The sequence below is a fragment of the Plecotus auritus genome, assembly GCF_963455305.1.
Source record: "Plecotus auritus genome assembly, chromosome: 9".
Classification (NCBI taxonomy): Eukaryota; Metazoa; Chordata; class Mammalia; order Chiroptera; family Vespertilionidae; genus Plecotus; species Plecotus auritus.
In genome coordinates, this window is record NC_137783.1 from 47,319,823 (window position 1) to 47,337,944 (window position 18,122).

Below are 18,122 nucleotides of genomic sequence, written 5' to 3' on the forward strand. Positions count from 1 at the left end.
GTAGTAGTTACAGTTATTATTTCACTATCATATTAATCCCCTTTTTACCAATGAGATAATTGAGACTCAGAGATAAAGTGCCTTGCCTAAGATCACACAGATAAACCTAAAAAATGATCTCAGGGTGCTGACCTCAAACAGAGACTGTCAAGTATTACATTTAAGAGTTATTAGAAATACAGCACCAGCAACTAAAATACATTTACCAAAAAGAAAGAAATAGCCCTTACCTGCAAGGCACTATTGAGGAAGCAACTGTTTTGTCCTGGCTCATTGCTGAGGCCTTTGCTGGGGGCTATAGAGGTTGAGCTTCGAGGTGCAAACATCCCTTGGACACTACCACGGCCCCCTGAAAAATAATTTCTCTTCCAAGACATGATTGTTCACATTTAGCCTGAAAACACAGAGGAGGTTTTGTGTCTTTTGATGAGGGAGTTTCTGTCTGCTGAAGTCCTTAATAGAAAGAGAATCCAGAATTTAATGAATATGTGTTGAAAGAATTTGAGTTTACAGCCTTCCAAACATCATATATGTAGCTCGAGGAATGCAGGTATCCACTTAGATCCACATGAAAGAGTTGTCCCTAACTTGCTCCAAACAATGCCCAAAATTTAACATGGCACAGGATTAATATAAATAAAGAAATTCTTGAGTATTGTTTCCTTCTATTTTTCTTGAACTACCTCCATAAAATCCTGGTGAAGTGGCTGTAATCCTCAATTCCAACAGAATCCAGGATCAGGGTAAGATGTATTCCTTAGGCTTGTTAACAATGCTTCTTGTGGACTGAAGATTTTTCCAACTGGAAGGAGAGGCAGACAGATAAGCAAGAATCCAACACAACCCTCCTCTCCTTCTTTTGCCTTGTCCCATCATCCTCTGAAGTAAAAACTCAAGTTCTAAGCAACTGACATAGATTCCATAGAGCTAAGAAGCTTGTTTGAATTATATGGGGCTTTTGCTGTTGCTGTTGCTGCTGCTGTTTTTTAATATGCTCCAAACATCTTCTATCATTCCACCCAGAAATTCTTCTCCTCTTTTCCTCTGTGACTAGAATAGCCAGCTGTGCCAGAGAGCTTTAACAGAAAGAAAAAAAAAGCAAAAGCTTGCGTCACTTAATGACTCTACTGGCTTTGTGCTGTTCTGCCAAGATCAACGTTGCCTCACCTCTCACTATAAACTTGAAACCTTGGCAAACAATTCCAAGAAGAAAAAAAAACTAACAACAAAAAGGAGAAACCAAAGAGGAAAAAAAAAAAAAAAAGTATGAGCAGCTTTACTTTCATGGGAAACTTCTCTGAAATTTTCTAGAAGAAAATTGATCTAGACAAAAATTAAAACAAAATACACACTTTCCAAAATCAGGCTAACAAAAAAATTACCAAGTAAGTACATACCAAACAAGGAGTTGAAACAGTTTCTTTTGGATATTGTAAATAAAGAAATTTTCAAAGGTATTTTACATATTCATGGCTATTTAAAAGTTGGAGGGCCAAGTTATCAGTCTGGACTCTGTTCGAGTAAAGATGTCACATCCCAGAGAACTACTCATGGTAAGTAAACCGTACGTCCTTAACATTAGTCCAAGAGAACTAAATCTTATCCTGCCCTGTCTGTTAGTATGTTATATTTTTGCCAGAAGATCAGAGAGATAATTTGGGCTACAAATCACTTAATCCTCAGATTATATCCGAGGTGCTTACAATCAGAGGCCATCCATTGACCAACATGAGTTCTCAACTAATTAAAATGCCAGTGAGGCAACAGGGAGAAATACCAAAGCAAGCACCTTCCTTGGAAGGTAATGCTTCTAATCTCCAGCTTCAAATTTTCCTATAAGGCTGCCATGACCACATAAGGAAAAAATTAAGAATAAGTGTCAAATTTGGTTTCTAACAGCTCCTCAAGCTTCTCCCTTTTTTCCACCATCACATAAACCACCTAAAAAAGCTAAATGCTATAATACCTTAATCATTCTCGGGGATGTCACCTAGCATCTCCACAGTGTATCCATTGGAAAAATTGAGGCACAGAAACATTAAATGGTTGCACAAGACTGTTCTATCTCTTCTCTAAATTCCCAGACTATTTATAATTTACATGTCATAATTTAAGTATTTGATTACACACTGTAGAGTTATATTATTCTCTATTTGTTTTATTACTCTCTATTTGTTTTATATGGTGTCAGTCATAAATCCTAAATATGACTGTATGAAATGAAACCCCAACTAGTGTCAGACATGTGCTAAACACTATACTTAAATTCTTTATTCAATCTCCACAACAGCCCTATCATGTAAGATTTAATAGCTACATTTTATAGAAAGTAAAGTGAGGCTTAAAGACATTAACTTGCCCAAATCAAAGCTGGTAAGTGGCAGAACTAGAATTGTTTGCCTAATATACTGTGATTTAATTAAGTATTTTGTTATACTACTAGAGGCCCGGTGCACGATTCATGCACAGGGGCGGGGGGAGGGACTGTGGGAGGTTGGCCCTCCGCGAGAGGGACCATGGTGGGAGGTTGGCTGGCTGTGGGGGAAGGAGGGACTGTGGGAGGTTAGCCGCCAGCCCCAAGGAGGGAGCCAGCCCTTGGCCCCCCTGAGAAAGGGACCGCTTCTGCCGCCTCCCACCCCCGGTTCCCCATCCCAGCCCAGGGCCTGAAGGCCCCGGCGGGGTCTGGAGAGGAGGCAATGGTTGTCGTGCCGGGTGCAGAAGGAACAGACGCCGGGAACAGACACTGGTCGCCCCGCCACTGCGCGGTTCCCCACTTCCCCCCATCCCGCTTCCCCAGGGAAGGAAGAGGACAGAAGCGAGACAAGCCCTAGTGTCCAGGGCTGACTTTCAATAGATCACAGCAAGGGAGCTGCTCCACTATGTATGAAACCTCAACCCAGAAGCAGGTCTCTACAAATGGTTTAGCACCAGGGGCCGATGGGGGCCTGCTGACTGGGGGAAGGGGCCATGGGAGGTTGGCTGTGGGAGCGCACTGACCACCAGGGGGCAGTCCTGCATTGAGCATCTGCCCCCTGGTGGTCAGTGCACATCATAGTGACTGGTCGACTAGTCATTCCAGTCTTTTTGGTCATAACTGTCGCTTAGGCTTTTATATATATAGATTCCAAGAACTCCTATCAGTGCTAGTCATAAGGAGGTATTCAATAAATACTGCCTAATGATTAGCATGATACAATTTCAGGTCTCCCACACAAACTACACAAGACCCTCAACTCTACACACACACCCTCACACACACCCACGCTAGGTGCTAAGCAACTTCCAACAAGCCCTGTAGCATTCCTTCAGCTCAACTGCTGCAGAGGAATGACAAGTACCAAGCCTCCACCTTGCTCACAGCCAAAAGGACTTGGCAGGCAGGTGGGGCTTCCAATGTCCACATTAGGAGCTCACTGAAACTCAGCCTGCCCGAAGTACACACCCCTGAGTTTAGGGAGCAAAGGAAAAATAGGCAATAGCAGAAAAAAAGATTCCAGGCTCTGAATGGCAGTATTATGTAGGGTAAGGCAATAAGCTCTCACATTCTAGGTGTGTCAGAAACTAGAGGTGAGAGCCAAAAAGAACAAAGCCCAGAGAGGCAATAACAAATGGTCCAAAGAAGTACTGATGACAAAATATTTCACTTAAGTGGCAGGGCTAGCACCAAACAACATGATTCCTTTCCAATGTCATCTACTAAAGACACATGAGAAAATAAGAGTTCTACCCACATGGCTCTAACAACCTACTTAAAAGAAGAAAAACATGCCCTGGTTGGTGTGGCTCAGTTGGCTGAACATCATCCCATGCACAGAAAGGTCGCTGGTTTAATTCCTGGTCAGGGCATATGCCGGGGTTGTGGATTTGTTCCCTCGTGGGGGAGGCAGCGGATCAATGTTTCTCTCTCACATCGATATCTCTCTCTCTCTCTCTCTCTCTATCTCTCGCTCTCCTTCTCCCTTCCTCTTTCTATCTGTTTAAGAAACATTTTTTTTTCAAAAAAAAGAAAAGAACTTCTTAAGCAATACTGAAGTATTTAGGGGTAAAAGAGCATAATGTCTGTAACTTACTCATAAATGGTTCAGAAGAAAAAAAATCTGTAAGTATATATGCATATATGGAGAGTGTATGTATTTATATGTATATATGAAGAGGGCGAGAAAGTGAAAATGGTAAAGCAAATCAATATAGCAAAATGTTAACATCTAAATCTGGCTAAAGGGTATATGGGAATTCTTTGTACCATTTCTTACAACTTCTCCAAGTTTTAAATTATGTTTTCAATCTGAAAAGGAATTGATATCTACAAAATTAAAAAAAATATTTTGAAATTATGTAAAAATTACCTTGTACTATATGCATATTACTGATTCAATGCAAAATTATAACTAAAATTACTAACCTGGTAGATAATAGTATCATTCCAGGTGATATTGGCAATCTCAAGCTAAATATATATACATATATATATATATATATATATATATATATATATATATAAAAGTATAGATATAATGACAAAATAAAATGGAATAAAACTTGAATGCATTTCTGTGAAAAGAACAGCTCAAATACAGTATAATGTCAAGTTGCTATAAGGAGCAAGTGATATACAATAATTGTGATATTATACAAAGAGGACTAGGACTAGACTTTGATTTAGAAGACGTGGGTTCAATTTCCACATTTTTACTGCTTTGTAAAATCCTAAACTACTTAGGTGTCCTGAACTTTGTTTACCAGGTTTATAATACAGTGACACAATACCTATTTCACACAATAGCTGAGATTTAATGTGATAAGCACCTGAGAGTACTAGCAAGTTTTCAAAATAAGCAATGAATAAGTTCACTTAGTGAGTGACTTGCTATGCCTAAAAGCAGAAAAGTAAATTTTGGTTTGGGGACTTCAGTATACCACAAAGTTGTAAGTTACCAGGAATAAGTCTTCTAATTGTATAAAAAGAACAACAAACCTCACATAGGATAAGTGATATGTTAGCACAATTTAGCTAAGTGCTTGGAGAAACATTTGAATTTTACAATTATTTTAAACAAAATTTCGGTCCTGGCCAGGTAGCTCAGTTGATTAGAGCATCATCCTGATATGCCAAGGCTGCGGGTTCGATCTCTGGTCAGGGTACATACAAGAATCAACCAGTGAATGCATAAATAAGTGGAACAACAAATTGATTCTCTTTCTCTCTCTCTTTCTGCCTTTCTCTCTCTCTCTCTTTCTCTAAAATCAATCAATCAATCAATAAAGAGCAGTTTAAGTTAAAAAGGCAAACAACTGAACCTATAACAAGGAATAGGGTAACATTTTAGAAGGTCATCAAAGAATGACCGTGTTCAACTAATCAATGATTCAAATGGAAAAACCATGAAGAGTATCTCTGTTTCTAATGAAGGAACAGTAAGTAACCCATTACTAGAGATTAAAGCCAAAAGTAACCCTAACATTAGAAGTCAAAGTGCACCTACAAGATATCCAAACAGTTTAACCAGGAAAGTTGCTCACATTTCTAGATTCTATTATTCTATTGTAATTTACTTAAGAAACTATATTTTCCCTGATAAATCAACAGGCAATTACCTTAATCTTTGGTACACTCCACATGTCAATAATTATGTTATTATCATATTTAGCTAGTTTATTAATATTAATAACAGGAAGAGAGCAAAGAGGAGGCCAGACATTATAAGCATGGACACCTGAGCAGCTTCACCAGGAAGCTATAGCTTTATGCTCTCCAGGGAACCACCTATCCATTCCCTGAAGATCACTGAGGGAATGGACCAAACAAAGGGGGTGATGGACAGTGAAGTCAGGGTGACGTAGGGAAGGTGCTTGCTGTCAGTCTACTTGGGGAACAATGGGTTGGCTAGGGGATAGATCCCAATGCAAGCTTGGATTTTAATCTTGAAAGGTTAAAATCCCCAGACAGAGTTCTCTTGCTCTTGCACTCTTGTTCTTGCTTTCTCTTGCTCTGTGATGCCCACTCACCCGTGCACTCACCTCCATAGCCATGAGGCCTTAAGCAGCCACATGGCCCTTGGCCATGCAGACTCCACATGCAGGATGCTAGACTGGACTACTTTACATATGGAGCAGAAATTCTGGGCAGTGGCCCTAATTCTGGCCCTGCTGAAGACAAGATTGGATTTCTTCCATGTGAGATGGACAGAGATGGGGCCTTAGAAGGGAATCCCCCTAATTTACACCATCAATAAAGCTTTCCATGAAACCCCATCTTCCCATGGAGGCCTCAGGAAATTATTTTCCTCACACCATGCCAAGAACTCCACCAGTAACAATTCCAAACTATATATGTACTATCTTATTGGTTATTATGTGGACTGAAATTAGTTAATACATACAAAGTGCTAATATCAATGGCTGGCATACTGTAAGTGTTATGTAAATGACTGTTATTATTACCTTTCAAACATCCCTTCCTCAAGGGCTCTTTTCCCTTTAACTATAACCACACAGAGATATCTGATATTCTTTAAAAAACAACAACAACAAAAACCAGCAACAACAAAGGCCACCTTGAACTTATCACCTATACCGACTGTCCTAATTAAAAATTTTTCAACCTTTCACTACTAAATGTCTCTACAATTAATAATTTACAACTGCTGTCTCTCCTTGATACCATCAGAACATGGTACTGCTCCTTACTCTGCCACCACAATTTTACTTCATGGAACATTCACTTTCTAAAGAAATCTCCTAATTTCAAAACCTACTGGCTCTTCCCATAGGCCTTATTCTTCTTAACTTTTCTGCAACACCTAACTCTGGCTGCCCTGATACTATACAATCCTGGATTCGTTGGGTGAATTAAGAAAACAAGAGAATAAATAAAATGAAAGAATGACAAATGAACAGTAGACCTATTGCTGACAGTTCATTTTCTCTATCCTTTGCTACTTTATTAAAAGTGGGCATTCCCGCCCTAACCGGTTTGGCTCAGTGGATAGAGCGTCGGCCTGGGGACTCAAGGGTCCCGGGTTCGATTCCGGTCAAGGGCATGTACCTTGGTTGCGGGCACATCCCCAGTGGGGGGTGTGCAGGAGGCAGCTGATAGATGTTTCTCTCTCATCGATGTTTCTGGCTCTCTTTCCCTCTCCCTTCCTCTCTGTAAAAAGTCAATAAAATATATATATTTAAAAGTGGGCATTCCCTAAAGTTTAAATCAGACCTTCCTGCTCTTTTCTATAACACTTCCCATGGTGTTCTCATCCCCTTCTCTGTCAGAACTTCAAACATTATTTCTGATCTGATAAATCACAAATCTTGTGAACCCTGAAACCAAATTACCAATACTTGCAAATTGTCCCACTTTTGTAACAAGTTGAACATGTCCAAATCTGAAGTCATCTCTTCCCACTCCCAACCCCCTGCACCACCACCTAAAATAGTTCCTCCTCTAACCTATTTATTTATTTATTTATTTATTTATTTATTTATTTATGTACTTACTTATTTTTACTAATGGTATCTCCAAAAACTCAGGTTTAAAACATCTGTAATGTTTTATTTCTTCCTATCCCTCTCACCCTTTCCTATCTACATCACAAAGGCCTGTCAATTCTCCCTTCAAAATCTCTGTATTGAGCCTTCCATTGTCATCCCCCTAGTTTACACCACAATTACCTCCCATTTAGATTATTACAATAGATAAGTTTTTCGGGCTTCCCATCTCTTGCCATTCCATTTCATAGATATTGGGGTTTTTTTATTAATATTTCTTTTTAACATGTGCCATTATTTATTTTTTTAAATATATTTTTATTGATTTCAGAGAGGAAAGGAGAGGGGGAGAGAGAGAGAAAAATATCAATGATGAGAGAGAATCATTGATCAACAGCCTCCTGCACGTCCCCTACCGGGGATCAAGCCCCGAATCCCAGGTATGTGTCCTGACGGGGAATCGTCCCGTGACCTCCTGGTTCATAAGTCGATGCTCAACCAGTGAGCCACGCTGGCCAGGCCCATTATTTATTTGTGTATATTTTACACACAAAAAAGCAAAAAGCTTAAACTTCCTTAGCAGTAGAACAAGATTTGATATTTAACTCTTGAATAACAAAAGTTCCCTCTCTCTCTCTTGCTGCTCACCCCTGACTCCTGGCTTATGGGGCTCTCTTGCTCTGCACTCATCCAAGTAGCCCACAACCATGTGGACTCCACACAATGGACTAATGGACTTTAACTAGCCTAATGCTACATCGAACCCAGCTCCACCACAGAACGGAAATTCTGGACACTGGCTTCGCTTTAGCTCTGCTAAAGCATCAGCTGAACCTTTTATAGGAGTGGAATAAGGGAAATGGAACCTGAAAAATGTAACTCCATGAAAATAAAGCCTTTTACCACATCTTCATCTTCCCATGTGGGCCTCCGAAAATGCTTATTCCAGCAGCGCCCCAAGAACCCCACTCCCACTAGCAATGGAGAAATTCAATTCTCCGGTAACATTACCACTCCTATTCAACACCATACTGAAGGCCCTAGCCTGTGCAATAGACAAGGAAAAAGAAGTTTAAAAATATATAAATTGTAATGGGAGATAAAACTGCTTTTATTTTATTTACAGACAACATGATGTTCTACATTATAAAATTCCAAGGAAATTACAAAAAAAAAAAGATAATAAAACCTCTAAGAACTAGTAACTGAGGTCAGTAAGGTCACAAAATACAAAGTCTATTTTTAAAAAGTCAACTGTGTTTCTATATACTAGCAATGAACAAATGGAAATTTAAATTCTTTTAAAGTACCATTCACAATAATACCACAAAATATAAAATACTTAGGTATAAATGTAACAAAATATATGTAGGACCTGTATGCTGAAAACTACAAAACATTGGTGAAAGAAATCAATCATTTAGATCATAGTCTTAAATAAAAAACCTAAACTAAAAATTCTAAAAGACAGAAGAAAATTTTGTGACCTTTGGTTAAGCAAAGATTCCTTAAATACAACAATAGCACAATCCATTAAAAATATTATAGAACTGGACTTCATCATAATTAAGAACTACTATGTTTTGTAAGACTGTTAAGAGAATACAAGTGAAAGATCAGAAGAAAATACAGGGATAGGCAAAAGCAGAGTTATAGGTGTGAGTTTGTGAAACATAGTTTATCCTTTGTATTACTATTTATTTATTAACTAGAGGCCCGGTGCATTAAATTTGTGCACGGGGGTGTGTGTCCCTCAGGCCAGCCTGCACCCTCTCCAATCTGGGATCCCTTGAGGGATGTCCGACTGCCCACTGGGATCGGGCCTAAACGGGCAGTCGGACATCCCTCTCACAATCCAGGACTGACGGCTCCCAACTGCTAGCCTGCCTGCCTTCCTGATTAACCCTAACCGCTTCTGCCTGCCAGCCTGATCACCCCCTAACCACTCCCCTGCCAGCCTGATTGATGCCTAACTGCTCCCCTGCCAGCCTGTTTGCCCCTAACTGCCCTCCCCTGCAGGCCTGGTCATCCCTAACTGCCCTCCCTAGCAGGCCTGGTCAACCCTAACTGCCCTCTCCTGCAGGCCTTGTCCCCCCCAACTGCTCTCCCCTGAAGGCCTGGGTCCCCTCCAAGTGCCCTCCCCTGCAGGCCTGGTCCCCCCCAACTGCTCTCCCCTGCAGGCCTGGGTCCCTCCCAACTGCCTTTCCCTGCAGGCCTGGTTGCCCCCAACTTCCCTCCTCTGCCAGCTTGGTCACCCCTAACTGCCCTCCCTTGCAGGTTTGGTCACCCCTAACTGCCCTCCCCTGCAGGCCTGGTCCCCCCCCCCCCCAACTGCTCTCCCCTGCAGGCCTGGGTCCCTCCCAACTGCCTTTCCCTGCAGGCCTGCTTGCCCCCAACTTCCCTCCTCTGCTGGCTTGGTCACCCCTAACTGCCCTCCCCTGCAGGCTTGATCGCCCCCAACTGCCCTCCCTTGCAGGCCTGGTCCCTCCCAACTGCCCTCTCCTGCTGGCCATCTTGTGGTGGCCATCTTGTGTCCACATGGGGGCAGGATCTTTGACCACATGGGGGCAGCCATCTTGTGTGTTGGAGTGATGGTCAATCTGCATATTACTCTTTTATTAGATAGGATAGAGGCCTGGTGCACGGGTGGGGGCCAGCTGGTTTGCCCTGAAGGGTGTCCCAGATCAGGGTGGGGGTTCCCTTGGGGTGTGGGGCGGCCTGGGTGAGGGGCCCGTGGTGGTTTGCAGGCTGGCCACGCCCCCTGGCAACCCAAGCGGAGGCCCTGGTATCTGGGGTTTATTTATCTTCTACAATTGAAACTTTGTAGCCTGGAGTGGAGCCAAGCCTTCTGCTTGCTCTGTGGTGGCAGCCATTTCTATTAGGATTTATGTATCTTCTATAATTGAAACTTTGTAGCCTTAAGCGAGGCCTGGGCCAGCCAGGGTGTGCAGAAAGCTTGGCTTCCTCCATCACCGGGGGCAACCCTAGCCTCCTGCTCTTTCCAGCTCCGTGGCTGCCGCCATTTCTGTTTGGGTTTATGTATCTTCTATCATTGAAACTTTGTAGCCTTGCCGAAACCGGTTTGGCTCAGTGGACAGAGCGTCGGCCTGCGGACTGAAAGGTCCCGGGTTCGATTCCGGTCAAGGGCATGTACCTTGGTTGCGGGCACATCCCCAGTAGGAGGTGTGCAGGAGGCAGCTGATCGATTGTTTCTCTCTCATCGATGTTTCTAGCTCTCTATCCCTCTCCCTTCCTCTCTGTGAAATATCAATAAAATATATTTAAAAAAAAAAAAAAAAAGAAAGAAACTTTGTAGCCTTCAGTGGAGGCCTAGGCCGGCAAGAGCAGGCAGAAAGCTTGGCTTCCTGCATTGCCGGGGAAACCCAAGCCTCCCTCCTGCTCTCTGTGGCCACAGCCATCTTGGTTGGGTTTATTTGCATATTCACTCCTTATTGGCTGGTGGGCGTGGCTTGTGGGTATAGCAGAGTGATGGTTAATTTGCATATTACTCTTTTATTAGATAGGATTATTGTATTTTCCATACAAACAACTGCAAACCTACTTTTTGCCAACCTCATGTTTTCAAATCACATAATGGATAAATTACTTGTATCCAAAATATACACAGAATCCTCAAAACTTAATAATAAGAAAAATTGCTCAGTTTTCTTAAATAGGGAAACCATTTGCCCTCACTGGTTTGGCTCAGTTGACAGAGCACTGGCCTACAGACTGAAGGGTCCCAGGTTCAATTCCGGTCAAGGGTACATGCCCAGGTTGGGGGCTCGATCCCCAGTGGGGGTGTGCAGGAGGCAGCCCAATGATTCTCTCTCATCATTGATGTTTCTATATCTCTCTCCCTCTCCCTTCCGTTCTGAAATCAATAAAAAAGGGGGAAAAAAGAAAATATACAGGCTTCCAGTCAAGATGGCAGCGTAAGTAAATGAGTACTCCTATCGTCCCACAATCACATCTAAATTACAATAACTTACAGAACAATCATCATTCAGAACCACATGAAATCTAGCTGGACAAAAGTCCTATAACTAAAAATATAAAGAGGCTACACTGAGACTGGTAGAAAGCCTATGGACTTGGAGAGGCTGGTCCCATACCCACGTGTGGTGGTTAAAAATCAGGAGAGATATCTTTGCTGTGGAGGTCCCCTCCTGAGGAGCAAGGTGTTCCAGCCCCAAACCAGGCCCCCCATCCCAAGGTTCCAGTGCCAGGAAGCCTAGTCCCCATAATTTCTGGCTGAGAATACCAATGGGGGTGGTGGCTGAGTAAGACAAGGGCTGCTGAAGTCCTGGGCATTTTTCTTAAAAGGACCATATATGGACTTATTTGGACTCACCCCTTCTGAGCTCCAGTGCTGGGGCAGCATCTCAAAAGGCACCAGGGACATAAAGGGAAGAACTGAATTGTCTGGCTCTGGGGCTAGGTCTGCAGGTTTAGCTTTCTCCCAGATAGAAGTGCTGGCAGAGGCCATTGTTCCTATGCTAAGCCCTCTCCCGATAGAACTGTCAGGTGTGCACCATATCTGAGTCTTCATCAACCTGATTAACACTGTTCACCTGCCCTCGTGATTCACCGAGACTGTTCCCCACCCAACTCACAGGTCCACTCAAGCCATTTCCAGTGGCTTTTCCATACCAACTAAATTTTTTTAAAACATACCAACTACTTTTTGGTGTTTGGGACAATGCTCCAACCAACTATGCCACCCAGCCAGGATAATGGATGAATTTTTCACAAGTTTATTTTCCATAATTTTTTCTTGTCCACTATTCTATTGCTAACAAGGCAAAAACATAAACAAATAGCAAACATAAAGAAAGAAAGAAAAACCAAAGCAGTCAATCAGATCTATTTTGACAGCTTCTTAAAAATGGATTCATGTTCTTGATTGTGAATTTTTTACATTCCCATATTTTTATATTCACACTAGAGGCCTGATGCATGAATTCGTGTATGGGTGGGGTCCCTCTGGGTGGCCTGCAGGAATCGGGCCGAAACCCACAGCTCAATGCCACCTGCAGCTCCTACCTGCCGCTCCCACTCATCCCAGCCCCACTGTGCCTGCCACAGGCTCACGCCCAATCAGTCCCAATCAGAGAGGCTCGCACTTCCATAGCAGCACTCTCCAGCCATGAGCCCTGCATCTGGTGCCCTCCCAAGGGGAGTGGCCTGCAGGATGGGCTGAAACCAACTCTCCAACATCCCCCGAGGGGTCCTGGATTGCGAGAGGGCACAGGCCAGACTGAGGGGACCCCCCATTGGTGCACAATCAGGCCAGAGAGGGACCGTGGGAGGGCTCCAGGGTGTGTCCGACCCATCTCACTCAGTCCCGATTGGCGGACCCCAGCAGCAAGCTAACCTACCGGTCACAGCATCTGCCCCCTGGTGGTCAGTGCACGTCATGGCGAGCAGTTGAGCAGCCTTAGCATAGCATTAGCATATTATGCTTTGATTGGTTGTTTGGTTGTTCTGCCATTTGGTCTATTTGCATATTACCCTTTTATTATCCTAATATATAAAAACCCAGGGTCCATAACGACCGACCGAAGGCTGCACTGAACACCAGAAGTCAGTCCTGCAGTCAGTGCTGGGTTGCCATGGCGACCCAGCACCGAGTGCCGCAGGTGTGGGCGCAGCGACCCAGCACTGACTGCCAAGGGGGCTGTGGATCCATCCCGAAGAGAGGTCCGAAGAGAGAAGCAGAGTCTGATCTGCAGCCTCCGTGGCAGCTGTTGGTCAGCCGTTGCCTCTCTCTCTCAGGGCTTCACCAGCAGCCGCACCTATTTCTCTCCAGGCCTCCATGGGGGCTGCTGATCAGCCCCGCCTCTCTGATCAGGCCCGGAGATGCTGACTGGCATAGAAACTGACCAATCAGAACCAAATCTGGGTGAACTGTGAGGAGCCAATGGCTACCTAGGAGGCGGAGCTTTTGACGCTGACTGGCATAGAAAGCGACCAATCAGAACCAAATTGGCCAGCAGGGGAGGGCAGTTGGGGGCAAGATCAAGCCTGCAGGAGAGGGCAGTTGGGGGCGAGATCAGGCCGGCAGGGGAGGGCAGTTGGGGGCGAGATCAGGCCAGCAGGGGAGGACAGTTAGGGGTGATCAGGCAGGCAGAAGCAGTTGGGGGCAAGATCAGGTTGGCAGGGGAGAGCAGTTGGGGGCAAGATCAGGCCAGCAGGGGAGGGCAGTTAGGGGCGATCAGGTAGGCAGGCAGAGGGGTTAGGGGCAATCAGGCAGGCAGGCAGAGGGGTTAGGGGCAATCAGGCAGGCAGGCAGAGGCAGTTAGGGGTGGTCAGGCAGGCAGGCAGGTGAGCAGTTAGGAGCCAGTGATCCGAGATTGCACAAGGAATGTCCCACAGGGATTGGGCCTCAACTGGCAGTCAGACATCCCTCAAGGGGGCCCCGATTGGAGAGGGTGCAGGCTGGGCTGAGGGAACCTCCCTCTCTGTGCACGAATTTCATGAACCAGTCCACTAGTATAAAATATTCTACCAGTAAAATCACTAATTCATAAGATTTAATTAAATGTCTAGCAACTGCACAAATTTGAGAAACTTTAGATGTTACTTCCAGGTCTAGCTACATCTTCTACTCACTCACTCCCTGATCAGACATTTCACTAGCACCTAGTATCTGCTCCTCACTCTCCCTCCACACCAGGTAAACTTGACTCTTTTTTGTATAATGAATATGCTCTGCACTCTATTTCCTCAGTGTCTGGTCTCTAATAATGCCTTTACCTGGAGTGCCTTTCCTCTCCTTTTCTTTTTAAAAATAATAACTATTGCCAAAACCGGTTTGGCTCAGTGGATAGAGCGTCGGCCTGCGGACTGAAGGGTCCCAGGTTCGATTCCGGTCAAGGGCATGTAACTTGGTTGCGGGCACATCCCCAGTGGGGGGTGTGCAGGAGGCAGCTGGTCAATGTTTCTCTCTCATCGATGTTTCTGACTATCTATCCCTCTTCCTTCCTCTCTGTAAAAAATCAATAAAATATATTTAAAATAAAATAAAATAAAATAAAATAAAATAAAATAAAATAAAATAAAAATAATAACTATTATATAAGAAACAGCTACATCAAAAGTGTTCTCAGATTTCCTCCCTCTCTCACCTTTCCATTTTCTTCATTTATTTCATCTTCTCTGCTCTCAGTGCAAGTGGGGCTTAGATTACAGCATTCCCATCCTCCCCCGTGTTATTCGTGTACATGGACTACATTATGTAACATTATATATTCCATAAGAACAGCTTTTTATTCAAAACAGAGGTTGAATATAACAGACACTGAATCATTAAAAATTTAACTAAAAGAGAAAACTTGCTGTTTGATGGGTAAGTACCTAGAACAATCAATTCCAACATCCTGATAAATTCTGACTCTCCTTAAATAAAAGGGCCCCCAAAATGTCCATATTCAATTTGAGATACTGCAGATAAATTTTTGTAATGGAGATTATATCAATTGAATTAATATTTCCTTCTGATTCAAGCTTGAAAATAAAGACAGATAACCATCTACAACCATTAAAAAAACCTAAGTGATTTGTTGATTCATGGGTTGGTTATCTCAAACTCCCTAGTGAACACAATTACTCAACTCAAATGATTTTCTGAGGGTTGGTCTCTGGCAACTTCAAATTATTACATCATGTACAACAAGAATTGTATGCTGATAAAGGAAAGAAAGCTTTATTTTTCCTTTCATAAGAACTTAGGAAAATGTCATTTACAATAAATTTGTCCAAAACCAGTAGAAAAACAAAGTAAAAAGACAAGAAAACATATTTCACTTTGTTATAAGTGACAAACTTTAAGAACTAAGAAATGACAATTGGAGGCTACTTAACCACTCCTTATGAAGATCCAGAGCTGTATACTAGAATATAATTTACTGACTTATCTAAAGGATGCAGCATGATAGTAGGAAGAACATAGTGATTAAATGCTCAACCACTGAGCCAGCTGGTGTGGCTCAGTGGTTGAGCATTGACCTAAAAACCAGGAGGTCACCATTTAATTCCAGGTCAGGGCACATGTCTCGGTTGTGGGCTCGATCCCTGGTAGGAGGCATGCAGGAAGCAGCCTATCAATGATTCTCCCTCATGATTGATGTTTCTCTCTCTCTCTCTTTCTCCCTATCTGAAATCAATTAAAATATATATATATTTTTTTAATTAATATATATATTTTAAAGTGTGGACTCTGAGGCCCTGGCTGGGTAGCTCAGTTGGTTAGAACATCATCCCAGCACCCAAGGTTGTAGGCTCGATCCTCAGTCAGGGCACATACAAGAATCAACCAATGAATGCATAAATAAGTGGAACAACAAATCAATGTCTCTGTCTCTCTCCAGCTCTCTCTCAAATCAATAAATAAACATTTAAAAAATAAATAATCATAAGGTTATTTTTTAAAAAGTGCAGCCTCTGCAGGGCCAACCATATTGCATAACCTCAGGAAACACCATGCTCGTAGTGGAGATCCAAGGTGTACCATTCCCAAAGAATATAATGTGAATTATACAACTTAGGGACCAAGAGTTAGAATTAGGGACACAGAGTTAGAAAACTAAAACAGGTCTGGACTTCATCACCTAACAATGTGTCATCTTAATCAACTTATTGAATCAGTATTGAAGTCTCCCAGGCACTACATCAGCAAAAATGGGACTAATAAATAAGATCCATCGCATAGGATTATTATGCAAATTAATGAAATAAAGTATAGTATATGTATAATTAGCCCAGTACCTGGTATTTAGTGAGGCATAAATGTTTTGATGATGATGAAAAAGATGATGAATCTTTATTCCAATCCTGCTCCATCACTTTCAAGTCATTTACTATCTATAATAAATGCAATTTGTTGACAGTATTCAACAAATTATATATGCAAAATATTTTAGGGCCAGGTACAAAATAGGAGCTCTATAAAGAGTAGCTATCTCTCCCTTATCCGTTTCTCTTACTAACACATCCATACACTTACCATAAAAATTCCATAAGATTAAATTATAACTGATGGCATAAACCCAAAGCAATATCAAATTGAGGGAAATGTATTCTAAAAATAATGCAGTCTCAAAACAATTCATCTAAGTATTATGATAACTTCCAAATTGTTCTTCCCCTTCTAATTCTATCTATAAAATATTGCCCAGAGCAGACTCAAATCAATCACTATTTAGTTCAGAAAACTTTAGTGATTAAATACTGTCAAAACTCCTTGGCCTTGCCCTGGCCGGTGTGGCTCAGTTGGTTGGAGCTTCGTCTTGTACACCAAAAGGTGACCGGGTTCAATTCCAGTCAGGGCACATATCCAGATCGTAAGATCCATCCTCGGTTGGGGCAATCTCTCTCTCCCCCTTTCCTCTCTCTAAAATCAACAACAAAAATTTATTTTTAATTATAGAAAACCTACTTGGCCTTAAATGGCCTTCCACAATCTTAACCCATGCACATTTACAACCTCATCTACCATCATCGCCCTTAAAATACACAAAAAAAGATTTGTTCTGTCTATATTATCTTCTTCTCCACCCCGATCTTCCCAGTCCTACCTAATGCTACTAATCTTGTTCACTCAGTAAAACTGCTTGAAAAAGACATTCTGCCGAAACCGGTTTGGCTCAGTGGATAGAGCGTTGGCCTGTGGACTGAAGGGTCCCGGGTTCGGTTCCGGTCAAGGGCATGTACCTTGGTTCCGGGCACATCCCCAGTGGGAGGTGTGCAGGAGGCAGCTGATCGATGTTTCTCTCTCATCGATGTTTCTAGCTCTCTATCCCTCTCCTTTCCTCTCTGTAAAATGTCAATAAATATATTTAAAAAAAAAAAAAAAAAAAAAAGAAAAAGACATTCTGCTGGCAAATTATAGTATTAGATACTAATAATAGTCACACCCTATCAAGAAGGGTCATTTATATTAATTCATTTTCCAAAGGATTGTCTAAATACCACTTCCCACCAACTGGGACTTAATCTCTCCCTCCCAGGAACTTGATTAATCAGTATTTAACCAGTGTATGAGTACTTTATTAGACTATAATGTAAAAAGTTACATTGCTTTACCCTCAACAGAGGCTCAATAATAGTTAAATAAAAGGATGAATGAAGAACTAAGTGTTGTGAAATACATTTTTCGGTTTACAGATAACTTAGTTTATAAGCATGACCAGTCATCTCTCTAGCTCTTCCATGAATCTACTGTCTGAATCATATCATACCCAATTCAGTATCTTGTGTTTGGTCTATGGAAGAAAGATACTCTATGACCAGTAGGACAAACACAACGTTCTTTCTCAAACAGATTGCTAATACCCAACCAGTTAACAGCTGTGGATAAAGGAAAGAGAATCAATAGCAATTATATTAGGCCCCAGGATAGCAAAATCATAACTGTGAGTTCCATAAAGTTGCCCTATATTATCCTCTGATTCAATAATTTAGAACCAGAGATTTTTTCCCCTAATTTTTAAACCACTAAAGCTTTTTAATTTAAATCCTTGGATGCAACTATGCATTATTTATGAATCATTATAACACACCACTACCCAAATTATTTCATCACAAACAATAATGAAAGCATGATGGCTCTATCAACAAGAGGAAAATAGGAAAGGAAA

The 18,122-nt window shown here is 42.2% G+C and overlaps 1 protein-coding gene across 4 annotated transcripts in view; it reads right to left on the reverse strand.

The window, feature by feature from the left end:
• Positions 1 to 18,122, reverse strand: part of USP54 (ubiquitin specific peptidase 54) — a 135,236-nt gene that overhangs the window by 83,973 nt on the left and 33,141 nt on the right. For 2 of the 4 annotated variants that reach the window (XM_080642730.1, XM_080642727.1), the window contains exon 2: positions 231 to 1,076. In XM_080642730.1, the coding sequence (XP_080498856.1) occupies positions 231 to 377 (147 nt within the window). In that variant the 5' untranslated portion in view covers positions 378 to 1,076. The remainder of the gene's footprint in view (positions 1 to 230; positions 1,077 to 18,122) is intronic. The other 2 variants (XM_080642729.1, XM_080642728.1) reach the window with 2 other exon arrangements.